This window comes from Myotis yumanensis, unplaced genomic scaffold (genome assembly GCF_028538775.1).
Source record: "Myotis yumanensis isolate MYYU_CA2020_CCGP unplaced genomic scaffold, mMyoYum1.0.hap1 SCAF_2, whole genome shotgun sequence".
In the NCBI taxonomy this organism is placed as follows: domain Eukaryota; kingdom Metazoa; phylum Chordata; class Mammalia; order Chiroptera; family Vespertilionidae; genus Myotis; species Myotis yumanensis.
In genome coordinates, this window is record NW_027223753.1 from 136,574,562 (window position 1) to 136,595,186 (window position 20,625).

Genomic DNA, 20,625 nt, shown 5'->3' on the forward strand with positions numbered 1-20,625 from the left:
CGTTTCAACCTCACCGGGGTCGTCCCTACCACGCCGGGGCCGTTTCGACCTGACTGGGGTCGTCCCTACCTCACGGGGGCTGTTTCAACCTCACCGGGGTCGTCCCTACCACGCCGGGGCCGTTTCGACCTGACTGGGGTCGTCCCTACCTCACGGGGGCTGTTTCAACCTCACCGGGGTTGTCCCTACCACACCGGGGCCGTTTCAACCTGACCGGGGTTGTCCCTACCACGCCGGGGCCGTTTCGACCTGACTGGGGTCGTCCCTACCTCACGGGGGCTGTTTCAACCTCACCGGGGTCGTCCCTACCTCACGGGGGCCGTTTCAACCTGACTGGGGTTGTCCCTACCACGCCGGGGCCGTTTCGACCTGACTGGGGTCGTCCCTACCTCACGGGGGCTGTTTCAACCTCACCGGGGTCGTCCCTACCACACCGGGGCCGTTTCGACCTGACTGGGGTCGTCCCTACCTCACGGGGGCCGTTTCATCCTGACCGGGGTTGTCCCTACCACGCCGGGGCCGTTTCGACCTGACTGGGGTCGTCCCTACCTCACGGGGGCCGTTTCAACCTCACCGGGGTTGTCCCTACCACACCGGGGCTGTTTCAACCTGACCGGAGTTGTCCCTACCACACCGGGGCCATTTCAACCTGACTGGGGTTGTCCCTACCTCACGGGGGCCGTTTCAACCTGACTGGGGTTGTCCCTACCACGCCGGGGCCGTTTCGACCTGACTGGGGTCGTCCCTACCTCACGGGGGCTGTTTCAACCTCACCGGGGTCGTCCCTACCACACCGGGGCCGTTTCGACCTGACTGGGGTCGTCCCTACCTCACGGGGGCCGTTTCAACCTCACCGGGGTTGTCCCTACCACGCCGGGGCTGTTTCAACCTGACCGGAGTTGTCCCTACCACACCGGGGCCATTTCAACCTGACTGGGGTTGTCCCTACCTCACGGGGGCCGTTTCAACCTGACTGGGGTTGTCCCTACCTCACGGGGGCCGTTTCAACCTGACTGGGGTTGTCCCTACCACGCCGGGGCCGTTTCGACCTGACTGGGGTCGTCCCTACCTCACGGGGGCTGTTTCAACCTCACCGGGGTCGTCCCTACCACACCGGGGCCGTTTCGACCTGACTGGGGTCGTCCCTACCTCACGGGGGCCGTTTCAACCTGACCGGAGTTGTCCCTACCACACCGGGGCCATTTCAACCTGACTGGGGTTGTCCCTACCTCACGGGGGCCGTTTCAACCTGACTGGGGTTGTCCCTACCACGCCGGGGCCGTTTCGACCTGACTGGGGTCGTCCCTACCTCACGGGGGCTGTTTCAACCTCACCGGGGTCGTCCCTACCACACCGGGGCCGTTTCGACCTGACTGGGGTCGTCCCTACCTCACGGGGGCTGTTTCAACCTCACCGGGGTCGTCCCTACCACACCGGGGCCGTTTCGACCTGACTGGGGTCGTCCCTACCTCACGGGGGCTGTTTCAACCTCACCGGGGTCGTCCCTACCTCACGGGGGCCGTTTCAACCTGACTGGGGTTGTCCCTACCACACCGGGGCCGTTTCGACCTGACTGGGGTCGTCCCTACCTCACGGGGGCTGTTTCAACCTCACCGGGGTCGTCCCTACCACACCGGGGCCGTTTCGACCTGACTGGGGTCGTCCCTACCTCACGGGGGCTGTTTCAACCTCACCGGGGTCGTCCCTACCACACCGGGGCCGTTTCGACCTGACTGGGGTCGTCCCTACCTCACGGGGGCTGTTTCAACCTCACCGGGGTCGTCCCTACCACACCGGGGCCGTTTCGACCTGACTGGGGTCGTCCCTACCTCACGGGGGCTGTTTCAACCTCACCGGGGTCGTCCCTACCACACCGGGGCCGTTTCGACCTGACTGGGGTCGTCCCTACCTCACGGGGGCTGTTTCAACCTCACCGGGGTTGTCCCTACCACACCGGGGCCGTTTCAACCTGACCGGGGTTGTCCCTACCACGCCGGGGCCGTTCCGACCTGACTGGGGTCGTCCCTACCTCACGGGGGCTGTTTCAACCTCACCGGGGTCGTCCCTACCTCACGGGGGCCGTTTCAACCTGACTGGGGTTGTCCCTACCACGCCGGGGCCGTTTCGACCTGACTGGGGTCGTCCCTACCTCACGGGGGCCGTTTCAACCTGACTGGGGTCGTCCCTACCTCACGGGGGCTGTTTCAACCTCACCGGGGTCGTCCCTACCACACCGGGGCCGTTTCGACCTGACTGGGGTCGTCCCTACCTCACGGGGGCTGTTTCAACCTCACCGGGGTTGTCCCTACCACACCGGGGCCGTTTCAACCTCACCGGGGTTGTCCCTACCACGCCGGGGCCGTTTCGACCTGACTGGGGTCGTCCCTACCTCACGGGGGCTGTTTCAACCTCATCGGGGTCGTCCCTACCTCACGGGGGCCGTTTCAACCTGACTGGGGTTGTCCCTACCACGCCGGGGCCGTTCCGACCTGACTGGGGTCGTCCCTACCTCACGGGGGCTGTTTCAACCTCACCGGGGTCGTCCCTACCTCACGGGGGCCGTTTCAACCTCACCGGGGTTGTCCCTACCACACCGGGGCTGTTTCGACCTGACTGGGGTCGTCCCTACCTCACGGGGGCTGTTTCAACCTCACCGGGGCCATCCCAGCCTTACCGGGGAAACAGGAAGTTTGGCCTTCTGTCCCCTGCCGGCGGCTCCCCACTAGACAAAATCTCCAGGCGTTCCTGGTGGTTGCACATCCAGCGCTCCTGCCCTCCACCAAGTGCACAGACTGCTTGTCTGCTGTCCCGCAGCGCCCCACCAGAGACTGGGACCAGTGGGCATGTTTGTGCGCTTGCTGGTACAGCAGTTCCACAGTGCCGGCCGAGTCAAGCCCAGCCCTGGCCGGCCCCGGACCCGACTCTGCCCCCCGATTGCGTCCCTCCCAGATGCAAGGAGCTGAAATCTGCAGCCTGCTGGGATGGGCTCTGTACTTGGTGCTTCAGCACATCCTACTCAGTCTCTATGCGCTTCTTTCTATGCGAGGAGTTGAAATCTGCAGTTTGTTGGGTTGGGCTCTGTACTTGGTGTCACATCCTACTCAGTCTCAATGTTCTTTCTCTCCTTCCAGTTGTAGAGCTTCCACTGGGCCAAGTTTCCCATGGTTCTGTATGATAGGTGTTTGTCTGATATTTGGTAGTTTCGATGTTGTTGTGTGAGGTAGCACGCACAGGTCTCTTCCTTATGCCGCCATCCTGGTTCTCCTGGGTCTGCTTCTTGAGTGTGTCTCTCATGGCTGCGAGCAGTTGAAGTCTGCAATTTGTTGGGATAGGCTGCAAAAGCGCAGGTGGGTCTTTTTGTGCACCTGGCACAGCTTGGATGGGGATGTAAATTGATTAGGGCTGAGTCTCAGGGAGTCACCATGGCGGAGCAAATAGCACTGGCTGAGTCTCCGCGGCCCCTTGACTCTCTGCCAGGGCTTTGTGTCCCCCAGTGCCGGTGAGCAGCTGTGCAACAGAGTCTCCCTCGCTTTCTGATGGCTGCAAGGCCGTGCTGCCTCTCCCCGTAGGGTCTGGTGCTTCATGATCCCGCCTGAACCAGCTCAGTGGATTTGAAAGTTTGCAGAAGAAGGCGCTTCTACTTGTGGGTCTGGCACACCCCAGATGGGAATGTAAATTGCGTAGGGCGGGGTCACAGGGAGTCGCCGGGGCGGAGACTCAGCGGCCCCTTGCCTATCCAGGACACCAGGGCTTTGCGTCCCCCAGTGCCGGCGAGCAGCCGAGCGCCAGAGCCTCCCTCGCTTCCTGACCGCTGGAAGGCCGTGCCGTCTCTCGCCTTGGAGCCTGGGGCCTCAGAGACCCGCCCGAACCAGCTCAGTGGATTTGAGAGTTTGTAAAAGCACAGTCATTCCCTCTTGTGCCTCTGGCACAGCCCTGAGGGTAGGGCGGGGTCACAGGGAGTCACCAGCGTGGAGGAAATAGCGATGGCGGCGTCTCCGCGCCCCTCGCCTCTCCGGGACACCAGGACTTCTTGTCCCTCGGTGCCGGCGAGCAGCCGCGTATCAGAGCTTCCCTCGCTCTCCGACCACTGCAAGGCCGTGGCCGCCTCTCCCTGTGGGATCTGGGGCCTCAGAGACCCGCCCCGAGCAAGCCCAGAGGATTCGAGGGTTCGTAAAAAACCGAGAATCCATTTGCAGCCCGCGTGGCGTGTGACTGCGTACCTCTGGTTTTGGTGCCTCCGTAGCTCCCACTCAGTCTCACTGCGCTTCTTTCTTTTCCTCCAGTTGTAGATCTCCCACTGGGCCAACTTCCCCATGGTTCTGAGTGGCGGTTGTTTACTTCATAGTTGATAGTTTCAATGATGCTGTGAGAGAGCAGCACACACAGGTCCGCTCCCTACGCCGCCATCTTGGTTCTCCCTAATTTTGACTTCTTAATTCAAACTGGACATTTCTTTTTTTTTTTTTCTTTCTTTTTATTTTTTATTTTTTTTTTATTTTTTATTTATTTATTTATTTTTATTTTTTTTTGAATTTTTTTTTTTAAATAATTTTTATTTCTTAAATTATTACAAAGAGTATTTACATATGTCTCCTTTTTTCCCCCCTTGACATTCCCCCGGCCCCTACCCACCGCCCCCCCCAACCCCCCCCCACCCCCGTGTCTTGTGTCCATTGGTTAATCTTATATGCATGCATATAAGTCCTTCGGTTGATCTCTTAATCCCCCCCAAACCCTCCCAAAGCTTCCCACTGTAGTTTGACAGTCTGTTCAATGTTGCTCTGCCTCTGTATCTACTCCTGTTCATCAGTCTATACTGGTCCCCTTTGTCTGTCCCAACCTAACTGGAGTAGTCACAACCTCACCAGGGCCGTCTGAGCCTCACCAGGGCCGTTACAGCCTCACCAGGGTCGTCCTGACCTCACCGGGGCCGTCCCGACCTCACAGGGGCCGTTGCAACCTCACCGGGGCCGTCCTTACCTCACGGGGGTCGCTGCAACCTCACCGGGGCCGTCCCTACCTCACGGGGGCCGTTTCAACCTCACCGGGGCCGTCCCTACCACACCGGGGCAGTTTCAACCTCACCGGGGCCGTCCCTACCACACCGGGGCAGTTTCAACCTCACCAGGGCCGTCCCTACCTCACGGGGGCCGTCAAACTGGACATTTCACTAAGTTTTAATTACTGCTTCATTTGTTTTAAGTGTTCTTATGTTTTTGCAATATTTTTTAAACGATGTATAAAATTGAAAATATATCCTTCTTTTACAATTTTAGAGATAAAGGTAATGTACAGTGATGTAGAGATAAAATATTGCATCTCACCTTCGGTACAAGTAAATTTACTGGCAATAAAAGTTTATAGAGATGTATAGTCAACTCTGATTTTCAGGATCTGATTGCAGTATTGTTCTTCCTGTGTATTCTTTGACTCAGTCCCTGCTGTGATATGTGTATAGTTTTGCTTATTTACTACCTTGTAAGAGAGACAGATAATAAAAGAGGTAAATAAATGTATAAAATGTCAGCTGGGAAAGGTGAGAAAAATAAAGTAGGACAATAAGATAAAAATGATAAGAGATACTCCCTCTCTGGAATCTAATTGAAGTCAGGGAGCAGTTCACACAGGTGTGGAGGAATAGCTTTCCAGGTGGACAGCCAGCAAGTGGCTCTTGGATGAGGATATACCTGGTGTATTTCAGGAATAGCAAGAAATCCAAGCTGACTGAAGCAAGAGATCTAGAGCCTTGGTGGACGTGGTGAAGACTTTGCTTTTATTTAGTTACAGGTCTTATCATTTATTTGAAGAGAAAGTAAAATTCAAACGGTTGGAAATTAGTAGGAAAAGATGCAGGGTTTTAGTAAGGTAGTGACTCCTCCACCAAAAGGGAAGGATTTCCTCATTGTTACTTATTTGATACTGTAGTCTTACTTGGGACTATAGGTGTGTGATAAAATCAATACATTGATTTTTTTTTATATAAATATTTTAATTACTGCCAGGACCGGTTTGGCTCAGTGGATAGAGCGTCGGCCTGCGGACTGAGGGGTCCCGGGTTCGATTCCGGTCAAGGGCATGTACCTGGGTTGCGGGCACATCCCCTGTGGGAGATGTGCAGGAGGCAGCTGGTCGATGTTTCTCTCCCATCGATGTTTCTAACTATCTATCTCTCTCCCTTCCTCTCTGTAAAAAATCAATAAAATATATTAAAAAAAAAATATTTTAATTACTGATGTTTTGCTGTTGATATGGGTAATCCACAGTTTGCTTTGAATAATTTTGTATCATGCTGTTTGTTTCTGTCTTCCTGTTTTAAAATATGTCATATTCTTAATCTAATAAGTAGTTCCTTAGAAGAAATTTCTGATTTGATTAGAATCAAATTAACTCCTTTAGGTTATTTAGTACATTTTAAAATCATGCTTCAGCACACTAAAAGAAACCCTAATTCAGAAAATCTAATTATATATACTAACTGCTATTATATGATTACATTTTGAAAGGAAATAACTACTAGATCAGTAAAATGTTATGAGAAACTATCAGTCTGTGTCTTGGAAAAAATTGATACTCAAAAAATCCTTTGTATTTTATTCTCTTAGTTTATAATTTAATTATAATTATTTATAAAATATCACAATAAGGATTTAAGTTCATTCTAAGACCGTGAAAAGACCCCTGTTTTATATACATATCTCAGATATTTAATTTCCTTAATAACCATATGAAGTCAATTATAATACCTCCCCATTTTACAGATGCTAAAACTGAAGACAACAGAATTAAGTAACCTATTTAGGTTCCTGAAACCAATAAGTAAAAAACTATTATTGAAATCTACTGGGATTTTTTTTTTTTATTTCTACCAGTTTACCAAAGTTATAATTACAGGTTTATACTCTATTGTTATAAAACTCCATTTCAAAAAAAGTTACTGCATCCTGTGGCTAAATTACAACCTAAGTCAAGCATTTCTAATAATTAACTGCTCTTGAGTCATTGGGGCTGGGCAAGATAGGAAGGGGGACTCTATAAAACTTTTCCACCACTGGAAAAATTACTCAAAGTAATGTCAGTCTGAGTACTGTTTCTAAAATAACATTTTATTGATATACTTTTCCAAATGTCATAAAAATTATGTCAATATAAGTTATGGATAATTTTCTTGCTCCAAGATGCTCAGACTTTTGTTTTTTTATATATATTCAGTTTCATTGCTTAACCAGTTTTGCTCAGATATGTGTTACTAGAAGATATTGATTTGCCACGTGGAAAAATTGCAATTACTTATTTTTATAGTTCTACGATGTAATGAAATAGATATGTTTCTTGTGGATTTTATTTCAGTGCTAGTGATGCCATAAAAGGAGAAGGATTGCAAGAAGGTGTAGACTGGCTTCAAGGTACATCACAAAATACTGTCCATCTTCAGCCTGCATTTCCTTTCCATTGACATTTTTCTTTCCTTTTATAACATTTTATTTTTGTTATATCACTGCCTTTTTCTCCTCTTGTTTCCATTTATTTCTGCTATCAGAAAATACACTACAGTAAGTATCCAATACCTTGCTCCATTTACTTCTATTACATTTTTCTAAAGGATTTATTTAAAGTGTTTGCTTTTTACAGTCGATATAGTGACAACTGTAGAAATATTTTTAATTTATAGCAATAAATTTCTAAGAGATCTGATAATGGAAGCACATTTGAAGTTTGGGACAAATGTTAGCCTTACTGTCTATAATTAAAATAAGTCTGCATGGCATATATTTAAAGAATGCCCTGCTCCATAAATATCTTAATCCTGTATAATAAAACCCTAATATGCAAATCAACTGGATAGCTGAATGACTGGTCGCTATGATGCACACTGACCACCAGGGGGCAGACGCTCGATGCAGGAGCTGCCCCCTGGTGGTCAGTGCAGCCCCACAGGGGGAGCGCCGCTCAGACAGAAGCCAGGCTCATGGCTGGAAAGCGCAGTGGTGGTGGCGGGAGCCTCTCCTGCCTCCACGGCATCGCTAAGGAGCAGCGAGCTGAGTGGTAAGGAGCAGCGAGCAGGCAGGGCGGTAAGGAGCGAGGGGTCCTGGACTGCGAGAGGGATTCCGGACTGCGAGAGGGCACAGGCCGGGCTGAGGGGGGCGCCCCCCCCCCCCCCCCCCCCGCACAAATTTCGTGCACCGGGCCTCTAGTTTATATATAACATTTACGCAACTTTTAACACTCATATTGAGAATTGTAAATACTGGTATTCTATTGATTTGTATATAGCAGCTGTATTTGTTATTCATCAAAAATAGCTATCATATGTTGGTACAAGCTTACTATATCAGGAATAAATTAAGATATATTATTTTAAGGTAGGGGAGGGTGGTTAGAAATCAACCAAAGGACTTGTATGCATGCATATTAGCATAACCAATGGACACAGACACTGGGGTGGTGGGGGCTTGCCCTCAGGGGATGGGAGTGGCAGGGGGGGAGGGGGGCTCAATCCGGGAAAAAAGAGACATGTAATACTTTAAACAATAAAAAAAAAAATAAAAAGATATAGTATTTTTCCTAAGTTTACATTGTCTACTAATTACAGGAATCGCTGGAAGCACAGTGGCCCACAAAGAGCAGTAAAAATGAATGGAACCGAGTTCTTTAGGTTTCAGGACCCTGAGAGTCAGGCCAAGAAATTTTTGCTTATGAGCAGAACAACTAAGGATCATTCCTATTAGGCATCTCCCTGCTCTTAATAAGGGTGAACAACAATATATTATAAATTCAGGTTTTAGTCTTGGGCTATCAACTCTTTCTACACTAACCTTTTTTTTAATTCTCACTTGAGGGTATGTTTTTATTGTTTTAGAGAGACAGGAAGGGAAAGAGAGAGAGAGAAACATCAATGTGAGAGAGAAACATTGATTAGTTGCCTCCCATACACACCCCGGCTGGGGATTGAACCCACAACCTAGGTATGTGCCTTGACCAGGAATGGAACCTGCAACCTTTTGGTGCATGGCACAATGCTCCAACCAACTGAGCCACCAGGCTAGGGCTAAACTAACATTTTGATTATAGTTATGTGTGATTCTTTTTCCTCTTCTGCATGTCATGTTGGATCTTTGAACCAAATATTAAGTTTATGTCTGGACAAGCTTACTATATCAGGGAATAAATTAAGATATATTTAGCTGCTTACCCATACAATGACATAATATTTCTTTGGTTCAAAGTACTAAGTGTACATCTGATAAATATTTTTCATGTGTTAGTAAAATATGGTATTTTAATTAACTGCACAGACTATTATCGGTTTTTCTCATTTGTAACCATCATGACAGTTACCATTGAAGTGCAAAGAACACCCTGGCCAGTGTGGCTCAGTTTGTTGGAGCATCGTCCTGTACACCAAAAAGTTGCCAGTTTGATTCCCAGTCAGGGCACGTACCCAGGTTTTGGGTTCAATCCCATGTTGGGATGCATGTGGGAGGTAACCAATCGATCTCTCTCTCTCTCTCTCTCTCTCTCCCTCCCTCCGGCCTCCCCCCTTCTCTCTCTCTCTCTCTTTCTCTCTCTCTCTCTTTTCCCCCCTCCTTTCCTCCTTCCCTTCCTCTCTAAAAAAAATCAATAAAAAATAAATAAACTAAGAAAAGTTAAAACATTAAAAAATAAACTGCAAAGAACATTCTAGTCATAATTTTATAATTAAGTGAAACTTAATTGAGAACCTCTAGTGATTCTAGAATAACTACTAGAATTTTTCTGTGAACACACCAAGTTAGTTTTTTGGATTGTGGTAAAGAATTAGTAAAAGTTAAGGAACTGATTCCCACATAAACATAGGTTGCAGAGGAACATTCCAGAAAAGACACCAAAAGCATATTTTCAGCCCTGATTCTTATTTACAAGTGCTTATTATTGCTCACAGTGAAGATATAGCATGGATCAAACTCAACTGTTGTTCATAAAGTAATTCAAAGCACAGTAACCACTAAAAATAGGTTGATATAGTCATCTGAATTTTACATCACAGCCCTCCACTCTATCATAGTTCTCTCTTCCCTTTATTTTTATTTTTATTTTTTATTTTTATTTTTTATTTTTATTTTTTATTTTGTAACTGAGGCCACTAGGTGTCAGTAATAATCCAACATCACTGTGCCACTTGCCAACTCTGGTCTTGTCACCTAATCTTTGTGTCTGACTTTCCTGATTCGTTATCTTTGCATCTTAGTTCCCAAGTCTTTGTAAGGAGAGTATGTTGTTGGAAATACTTTTGTGCCCTTGTGTTGCCATATTTTTTTTATGTAACTGTTAACAACAGTTTTCTGCAAGGTTAGCTAGTTGTCCCAATTTTATGTAGGCATCATGGAATAGTAGTTAAAAAGCAGTTGGGCCCTGACCGATTTGGCTCAGTGGATAGAGCGTCGGCCTGCGGACTGAAGGGTCCCAGGTTCGATTCTGGCCAAGGGCATGTACCTCGGTTGCGGGCACATCCCCAATAGGGGCTGTGCAGGCGGCAGCTGATCGATGTTTCTCTTTCATCGATGTTTCTAACTCTCTATCCCTCTCCCTTCCTCTCTGTAAAAAAATCAATAAAATGTATTTTTTTAAAAAAAAGCAGTTGGGCTTTTGAGTGTAGAGATTCATTCCACTACTTACTATTAACTAACATCTCTTTTGAAGATAATTGTCTTCATCTGTAAAATTGAAAAAATAAATGTAAAAATTGTGGTACAGATTTAATGAAACACTGTATGTGTTAAAATCACTGCCATTAGAAAACACTCAGTAAATGTTAAATGTACCATTTTACCTAAATGCTCTATTTAATAACGAAGGAAACTTTGTACATAGATTAAAAAGTATGTTGGTTTGGTTTTGAATAGATCTTATGTAATAGCAAATAGTTTGCAATTTGATGCTCCTATCTCTCTGGATTCAAAAAAAGGCAAAAACCTATTTTATAAAATAGCTAACAGCATACAAGAGATTTGTCTGTGCCTTTAACTAACTTATTAGCCAAAAGTTTTTACGTAAATCTATCTGTGAAAGATATTCTGAGTTTATCTCTTCATTTTGCTTTCAAAATTCTAAAATTTCCTAGCATTATAAACAAGAAGGCCCTTGGACCAATTTCTTTCCTTTTTCTTCTTTTTTTTGTTTTTTTTGTTTTGTTTTGAAAATTGACTTTTCTATTTATTTTGTTGTTTTGTTTTGTTTTTAATTCTTGATCGTTGAAAATATTACATATGTCTTCTTTTCCCCCATTGACCTCTCCCAGCCCGCTCCTGCCTCCAAGCACAGACCCTCACCCCCCTACTGTCTGTGCCCATGGAATATGCTCATATGCATGCATACAAGTCCTTTGGTTGCTTTCTTATCCCTCCCCCTCCCTCACCTTCCCTCTGAGGTTGGATGGTCTGTTTGATGCTTCTATATCTCCGGATCTATTTTTCATTAGTTTATGTTGTTCATTATATTCCACAAATGAGTGGGATTATGTGATATTTATCTTTCTCAGACTGGCTTATTTCGCTTAGCATAGTTTTATTATTTAGAGTTTAAGGCTGGAATTTTGGAGCTAGAATATTAAATGAAACATTTTGTGCCATGATTCCATTCTTTTTCAGAAGGATTCACAATGATTTGCTCTGTATTGCAGCCCAAAGACAAGAATCCCTGAGTGGACTATGAAGTATTTTTAAAAACCAACAGAGAATATATAGAAACTATTGCAGAGATATAAGTTGTTTTCTAGCTCTGAAACTTTGAAGTGAGATATTTATAAAAAGAAATTCTCCCATGTGACTAAGGAAACTTACTCATTTTATTACTTTTTTAGAGGCCCAGTGCACAAAATTCGTGCACGGGGGGGGGGGGGGGGTCCCCTCAGCCCAGCCTGCACCCTCTCAATCTGGGACCCCTCGGGGGATGTCGGACTGCCGGTGTAGGCCCGATCCCTGCGGGCCTAAACTGGCAGTCAGACATCCCTCTCACAATCTGGGACTGCTGGCTCCTAACCTCTGGCTTGCCTGCCTGATTGTCCCTAACTGCTTCTGCCTGCCAGCCTGATCGCCCCCTAACTGCTCCCCTGCAGGCCTGATTGACACCTAACTGCTCCCCTACCGGCCAGTCACCCCTAACTGCCCTCCCCTGCAGGCCTGGCCCCCCCCAACTGCCCTCCCCTGCAGGCCTGGTCCTCCCCAACTGCCCTCCCCTGCAGGCCTGCCCCCCCCCCCAACTGCCCTCCCCTGCAGGCCTGGTCCTCCCCAACTGCCCTCCCCTGCAGGCCTGGTCCTCCCCAACTGCCCTCCCCTACCAGCCAGTCACCCCCAACTGCCCTCCCCTGCAGGCCTGGTCCTCCCCAACTGCCCTCCCCTGCAGGCCTGGTCCCCCCCAACTGCCCTCCCCTGCAGGCCTGGTCCCCCCCAACTGCCCTCCCCTGCAGGCCTGGTCCTCCCCAACTGCCCTCCCCTGCAGGCCTGGTCCTCCCCAACTGCCCTCCCCTGCAGGCCTGGTCCTCCCCAACTGCCCTCCCCTGCAGGCCTGGTCCTCCCCAACTGCCCTCCCCTGCAGGCCTGGTCCTCCCCAACTGCCCTCCCCTGCAGGCCTGGTCCTCCCCAACTGCCCTCCCCTGCAGGCCTGGTCCCCCCCAACTGCCCTCCCCTGCAGGCCTGGTCCCCCCCAACTGCCCTCCCCTGCCAGCCCAATTGCCCCCAACTGCCCTCGCCTGCCGGCCATCTTGTGACAATGTGGCAGCAGCCATTTTGTGATGATGTAGGGTGGCCATCTTGCAGCGGCCATCTTGTGATGACGTGGGGGCGGTCATCTTGTGACAATATGGGGGCGGCCATATTGTGATGGCATGAGGGTGCGAGGGCCACCTAGGCTTTTATTAGTATAGATCTGTATGGGAAAGGTTTATGCTTTCAGGTTTAGTAAAGCACATTAACTACTCATATGGTGTTCCAATGACACAACTTCATCTCCTCCTCAAATGTCACTAACAGTTAAGGGACTTTTGTTTAAAGACATTAACCCACAAGGACAAAAGGAATGGGAATGACAAAAATGGCAACCAAAATAGAACAAAAAACAGTGGCACCCAGATTTTGGAAGCTGGATATCTGATGAATGTTGATCCGATCTGATAAATAATGAATACCTAACAGACTTAAAGACCTTTTCTCTTAACAGAGAAAGCTGAATTCTAAGCCAGCACTGAGGAAAGCTGGGAGGCTAATTTACATTGCAGATCCCCACAAAGGCTCGATATTGGTAGAAATTGGAAATTAGAGGGGTGGGGCTGAAAAGAGAACACACAGTCTTACATCCTTATCCCAAAAGAAGGTTGAAGGTTCATTCTCTGCAGAGCATCAAACAGAGTATCTCTGGACTGGAGAACAGCAAGCACAACTGTGTGTGGTAGTGCTGAACTGAAAATGAGTAACTGAAAGTTTCATACCAAATATTATAACCCTCTTCTACCTTCTGTTTCCCCCAGAAGACACTGGTGGTAGGCAGGAGATACAAAGTCGTCTTTGAGGAATCAGACCAGCCTAAGAGAAAAGAACTAGTGGTATTAACATCAGAGATTCCCAAGGAAGTGGCTTAGCTAGATACTCTAGAATGGAGGCCACATTTGACAAGCCTAACATGCGTATCACAATTCCAGTTCAGCTTTACAGTGTTCGTTAACACGTATGAGAGGATGGCAAAGGATCACCAGGCATTTGAGAACCAAAACATGAATTAAGGGACATAAACAGGAAAAATATATTAGAGGAAGTAGAATTTATTTAGGGGAACATTTCAAAAACCTAGTAGAGTATGCATTAGCTGGTTTTGCTCAGCGGTTAGAGCGTTGGCCTGTGGACTGGCTGCGGGTTCCATGCCAGTCAAGGACATGTACCTTGATTGTAGGCTCAATCCAGACCCCAGTCGGGGTGCATGTGGAAGGCAACCAATCGATGTGTCTCTTTCACATCGATGTTTCTCTCTGTCTCCCAGTCCCTCCCACTCTCTGAAAAATCAATGGAAAAAATATCCTCAGGTGAGGATTAACAAAACAAACAAACAACAAAAAAAAAACTTGTAGCGTATCAAGAACAAAGAACCTAAAAATGAGTTTTTAGGAAATAATAGAATAGTAGAAATTGAAACCCCGATTAAAAGAAGATAAAATAGAGGCACTCTCTCAGAAAGTAGAGCAAAAAGAGAAAGAATAGAAAATTGGAAAGAAAAGATAAGAAAGTTTGGGAGGCTTAATATCCAAATAATAGGATCTCAGAAAAAGAGAACAGAAAATAGAGGGGAGAAAAATCAGCAAACAGTATTTTCAAGAACTAAATGTGAGTTTTTAGTTAAAAGTCCTTTTGAAAGCTCAATGTAGTGGATGAAAATATCCCCACACCATGGCACATCATTAGTAACAGTCAACACTGAAGACAATGGGAGAGTCTACAGACTTCATGAGAAGAAAAGGAGGTTTCGTGAGAGGATAAGGATACAGAATAGCATCAAACTTTTTCAATAGCAACCCTTGGAAGCTGTAATATGATGGGGCAGTGCCTGGAACAGTCAAAGGAGAAAATGGAATTGTGTTCTCAGGCTGTATCAATGTATTGTGACTGTAGAATTAAAACATCTTCAGCCATGCAAAGTCTTTAGAATTTACTTTCTGTACCTTTTACTAAGGTAGCCACTGAGAGGAGTACTCCTCAAAAACAAGGGAGTAAACTAAGGGAAAAGGGGGGCGGCTCCTGAAAGAGGAAAATAAGCACAAGAGAGGGGGGAAGGAATCCCCTGGATGAGAGTGGAGATCCTAGAGTGATAGTGAAAGATCTCTTGTGAAAATAACTGGGCAAGCAGAGGAAACTGGTCCAGATTAGAGAGTTTGGGAAGGCTGTAGTGAAATGGATGGACTCTGTACTGTGCTTCATAATAATAAGGATTTAAACTGTAGAGTAATGGGATTGAAGTGGTATTGGGTACATAAAAAAGCAGAGAGGCAGAGCTGGAGATAAGGAACAATTATTAACTCCAGGGAAAACAAAATGTAGTTGAAGACAGGAAAAGTAACCGAGGTATGCTACCTGTCTCAGGTGTGATCAGCACTTACAGACTCATTATATTGATGATGACTACATTACTTGGTTAGGAGGATGGGAGTATTGAAAGCATTATGTGGGTTGCAGATAGCAGCATAGAGATACTTAAAAACTGAGGCCTCATATTAAATGGAAGAAACTGGTATTTCAACAAGTAATACAAATATTATTTAGAGAGAAAGAGGTAATGACCTAAAAGGGAGTTGGAAGTAGTTGCCTATGAAAGGGACGGAGATGAGGCAAGGGACTGCTAATTTTTATACATCATACAGAACTGGTTAACTGGCTCTATGCATATATAACTGTGACGAAAATAAAAACTATAGTATGATTTGTGCTTTTTTTAAAACAATGTACATAGATTTCTACTGTGTTATAGATTTGTCTCAGGTTATGTTAAATAGATTATGTCCTGTAGAGACCAATAATGTCTTTCTGTTTTTGTTATCAGATCAGATCCAAGCTGTGAAGACATGAAAAGATAGTATTTGGAAACCTCAACAATTGTCAATTCAAGGAATATATCTTAAGGCAAACTAAATACATTAATATTTTTAAAGATGCACCAACATAAGAATACTTTATAATCTGCTTGCATTTATGGACTCTGAATAAAGTTTATAAGAATATAAGACTTCATGTATGCTAATCTGGCCATTAATTATATGAAAATAAATCCTCAGAAAGGATCCCCAGAATATCAACCTCTTGGTAAAGGTCTACACTTATTCATAATGAGAATGTTAAAATCCATCTCAATATCTCATTGTGAATTATGATATCTTTAATGTATTTTTTAATTGTTTTCGAAAAAGCTTATAGTATGACTGTAGTGGGATTGTGCTTGTGAAAAAGAACTTTAAATATTTATAAGGGACCATGGGTGATAAATGTATATTAGATTTTTACTATATGTCACCATCAATAAAACATAAAATGTAATGTACCAACTAGTGTGCTTTGTTTATGCTGAAATAATGCTGTGTTAATATGGTATTTGGTGTTTTACTGTCAAATATTTGTCAACCTGAGACCAAGTTATGCTGAAGTTATTTATCCAGTGAATAAGTATTGGATAGCTCTACACCTGTAGTAGTCTGGCACCATCCTACGCAATGGTGATAGAAGGTAAATTAAACATATTCCTTATCCTCAGAGAACTTAAAATTTAATGAGGCAGAATTTTAGAATTTTTTAATATATCATATATAATTTTTTATCTCATTGCTGAATGAAAATATTTTATCCTAAGATTGAGTCATTAAAATTAATGTGCGATTCTTCAATAATTATAACTGACTTTCTTTAAAATTCCTCCAGTTTACTATAGCACTTTGTTGAAATAGATTGTGACTGACCAAACTGTTCTGTTTTTTTTCTGAACAAAAACTGCCACATAAATGTTCTTTAGAATTTTAGACATATCTCAGGTATCCACAGTATGCAAATTGTATTATTCTCAAAACTTAGAGACCACTGAAAATTATGAACTCTAAATAGAAGCTTTGGTTTTAAATTAATCACTGGGAAACTGTAGAAAGCCACGGTGTCAATTCTGGAAAATATTGCATATAAAGAAAAACTGGAATGTTTGATGTGTAGCATCTTAAACATACTTAGCTGTGGAAATGATAAAAAACAGAGGCAAAAGGTGAGCATTAAAGATGTGAGGTAATAACCGGTAGTGGTATGTTCAGAAATTTGAATAAAATAATTTTAAAACTACAATAAAAGTTCTGTAATATACTTTCTCACAGTCCTGAAATCCCAGTGACTTGGAATTTGTCAAGTTCAAAGTTATCCAGGATATTCTACTGGTTCCGCATTTTCAGCTAGCTTGCCAGCCTTTCATAAACTGTTTTGATGAGGATAAAAAGTGAGACTCATTAATTGAGCGGACTCACATATAAAAAGGACATTATGAAAACACTGAATGTGATTTAACAAAAAAACTAGTATTCTGTAACTATTTTAGGAGGATGCAGTACAGTAACAACACTAATAGTTATTACTCTGTGATCACTACATTTTGAGCAAAATATCTCACACATGATTTTGTATCACTTAATTCTCACAATAGCCTTATGTGATACGTTATATTATTTGTTTTATAGATAAGAAAACTGAAGCCTAAAGAAGTTAAGTCATTTGGTGAAGGTCACAGAGCTAGTAAATGGTGATGCTGGGAATCAGAACCATTCTGTTTAAAGCAGATGATTAAAGAAACAAGAATATTACAGATATTAGAAATATAGAGGTGTCTGCCATAAAAATAGTTAAAAGTACTGAAAAGGTTCTTGCTGTGGAAGGAGACCAGGATGGGGATGGGAGGTGGTCAGAGATAAGGGACTCGTTTTTTGTTTTTTTTCTTTTTGCTTGTTTTAAGTCTATTAACACTTCAGGTTTTAAATTGTGGGCACAAATGACTGATAAAAATAATTCTTAGGTTGATACTCAATTAATTGCTATCCCACAGACTAACTCGTACCTATGCAAATATTTAGACAAAAGAGAATATTTTTCCTTTGATTTCATGTTCTCCAAATATAAATATCAATTCTTACTCTAAACTTTTAAGTCAAGATTATGTAGAAGCAAGTTGGGCAACAATAGCCACACGATGCCATGTAAGTGTGTACTAGTGTAAGCTGAGGCTATTGGGTTTGTATTTAACATGCAATTAAAATTTACTGCATTCTAAAGCTCAAGCAGGTGCTTTTTCATGTTTAGGCATCACTGTAACATTTTACTTTATAAGCTCTCCATTTCAATATAACACCTCATAAAGTGTTCAAAACATCCTGTTATATTTTTTCATTTAAATATTTATATATGGCCCTATTCAGCTTGTGTTTTGTAAATCATGAAAGGGCTGAGTTTTATATATTTGTTTTTCATTTATAGGTTGCCAGCTAAAAATCAGGAATTGTCTCCTGATTCCTCAAGTCATTTTTTCCCTTTGGAATTTTTGGCACACCATATTGTTATTTACTCTTGCGGATAGCTATGACAGATACGTTCTGCCATGTACCTCTCGTACATCTAAAATACTGTAGTATTTTAACTGACTTTGTACATATTTTCTGCTTTCTGATTATTCCCTCTTCTCAGTTGAAAAAATAAAAGTGATATTAAAATTTTACTTAAATGGATGTTAAAATACGTTTTTATTTCTGTGCCTGAAAAAAAAAATACTATAATGATTGGAAAATGGTTATTGTACTTTTTCTGTCTGGGAGAAAGCTGCCCCTCCTGCTCTCACCCTGATGCCAGATAATTCAGTTCCTCCCCATAAGTCCTCGGTGCCTTTCAAGCTGCTGTCCAAGCACTGGAGCTCAGAGTGAGTGAGTCAAAGTAAGTTTGTGCTTGGGCCCTTTAGTAGGAACTTCCTGGGACTCCATGAGCCTCTGTCTCCCTCAGCCTCAATTCCCACTGGTGTTTATGGCCAAAAATTATGGGGACTCCTCTTCCGGGCACTGAAACTCTGGACTTGGGGGCCTGGTGTAGGGCTGGGACCCCTTCACTCCTCAGGAGGAATCTTCACAGCTGAGATATCCCTCCTGATTTTTATCCACCACGTGTGGGTGGGGGACAAGACTATTTCAGGTTTCCATCCCTCCTACCGTCTCATTGTGGCTTTTTAGCTCCCTTGTTGTAGGACGTCATTCAGCTAGTTTTCAGGAGTTTCTGAATGATAGTTGTTCTGTACGTTAGCTGTAATTTTAATGCGGTTGTGGGAGGATGCAAGTACCACATTTACCTATGCCGCCATCTTGACCAGAAGTCTAAAGCAGCGGTTCTCAACCTGTGGGTCACGACCCCTGAAAATACATCCTGCCCATCAGATACTTACATTAAGATTCATAACAGTAGCAAAATTACAGTTATGAAGTAGCAACAAAAATAATTTTATGGTTGGGGGTCACCACAACATGAGGAACTGTATTAAAGGGTCGCAGCATTAGGAAGGTTGAGAACCACTGAAGCATTCTTAAAAAAAAAAGAAAGTAAAAAGGAGAAGCAATAGATACTATATGCAGCCCCAAAGCCTGGAATTACTTACTGTCTGGTGCTTTACATAAAAACTTTGCCAACCAATATCATAGATGATGAAACTGAGGCAAGAGAGGTTACAACTTGCCTACGGTCATAGTGCAAATAAAGAGAGAACCCCAGCTTTGAGTCTAGACAATCTGGCTACAGAATCTGTATTAACTTCTGATGGCTTATCAAAAAGCTATAGACTCAAATGGCTGAAAAGTCATGCTCTTTTCCCCCCCAATAAGATTGACGTATTGGCCTTCTAAAGCCTTTTTCCTTCCTCTTCTTTATTAATCCTCACCTGAGGCCATTTTTTTTCACTGATTTTTGTGGGGGGTTTTTTAGAGAGTGGAAGGGAGGGGGAGAGGGGGAGAGAAACAGCTAGAGAGAAACAGCTATGTGAGAGAGACACATCAATTGGTTGCCTCTCACACGTGCCCCCACCAGGGTCCGGGATCAAGCCTACACCCAAGGTACATGCCCTTGACCAGAATTGAACCCAAGACCCCTCAATCCGCAGGCTGATGCTCTATCCACTGAGCCAAATTGGCAAGAGCTTTCCTTCCTCTTTAAATGGGTGGCAGCAGATGGCGTAGATTCTGAAACAACAATTGTATTAATGTATTTAAGTGAATCACAGAAACATCCCCACGCATCTGGCTTAGACTTCAGCTTTCATGATTTTTACCAGTATTTTGAGGTAAATGATAACTAGTGTTGATAAATATGGAAACATTTATCATTCAGGTTGTTCATGTGCATTTTAAGTTAGGTGACTGACCACAAGGAACAAACTATACCTAGAGAAATACCATCCTATATAATAAAGAGGTAATATGCAAATTAACCCTCACACTCTCACAAGATGACTGCCTACGACCAGGCTGGCAGGGGGGTTAGTGAGGGACAACCACACAACTGAACAAGCAGGCTGTGTCGGGCAACCAGGCCGGCAGGGGGGTTAGTGAGGGACGACCAAACTACTGACCAAGCAGGCTGTGTCGGGCAACCAGGCCGGCAGGGGGGTTAGTGAGCGATGACCAAACGACTGAACAGCAGGCTGCATGGGGCAACCAGGCTGGCGGGGGGGGGGGGGGGGGGGGCCTCAGGGGCAACCAAGCCAACAGGGAGGACAGTTGGGGGCGATTAGGCCAGTGGGTGGGGGGTCAGTTGGGGGTAACCTGGCTGGCGTGGGAGACAGGGGTGACCAGGCCAGTGGGGAGGATGCTGTTGGGGGCAACCAGGCCAGCAGGGGAGGCAGGGGCAACTAGGCTGGCAGGGAGGGGGCAGTTGGGGGTGACCTGGCTGGCAGCGGGGGTCAGTTATGGGCAACCAGGCTGGCGGGGTGGGGGGGGGCAGTTAGGGGTGATCAGGCCAGCACGCAGAGGCAGTGAGGGGAAATCAGGTTGGTGGGGAGAGGGGCAGTTAGGGGTGACCAGGCAGGCAGGCAGGTGAGTGATTAGGAGCCAGTGGTCCAGGA

At 45.1% G+C, this 20,625-nt stretch overlaps 1 protein-coding gene across 2 annotated transcripts in view; it reads left to right on the top strand.

Annotated features, from left to right (window-relative positions):
* ARL6 (ARF like GTPase 6) overlaps positions 1–18,222 on the top strand; it is a 52,748-nt gene extending 34,526 nt beyond the window's left edge. Inside the window, exons 7-8 of one of the 2 annotated variants that reach the window (XM_070406048.1) lie at positions 7,348–7,403; positions 15,556–18,222. In XM_070406048.1, coding sequence (XP_070262149.1) covers positions 7,348–7,403; positions 15,556–15,581 — 82 coding nt within the window. In that variant the 3' untranslated portion in view covers positions 15,582–18,222. The remainder of the gene's footprint in view (positions 1–7,347; positions 7,404–15,555) is intronic. The other variant, XM_070406049.1, reaches the window with a different exon arrangement.
* The last annotated feature ends 2,403 nt before the right edge of the window (positions 18,223–20,625 follow it).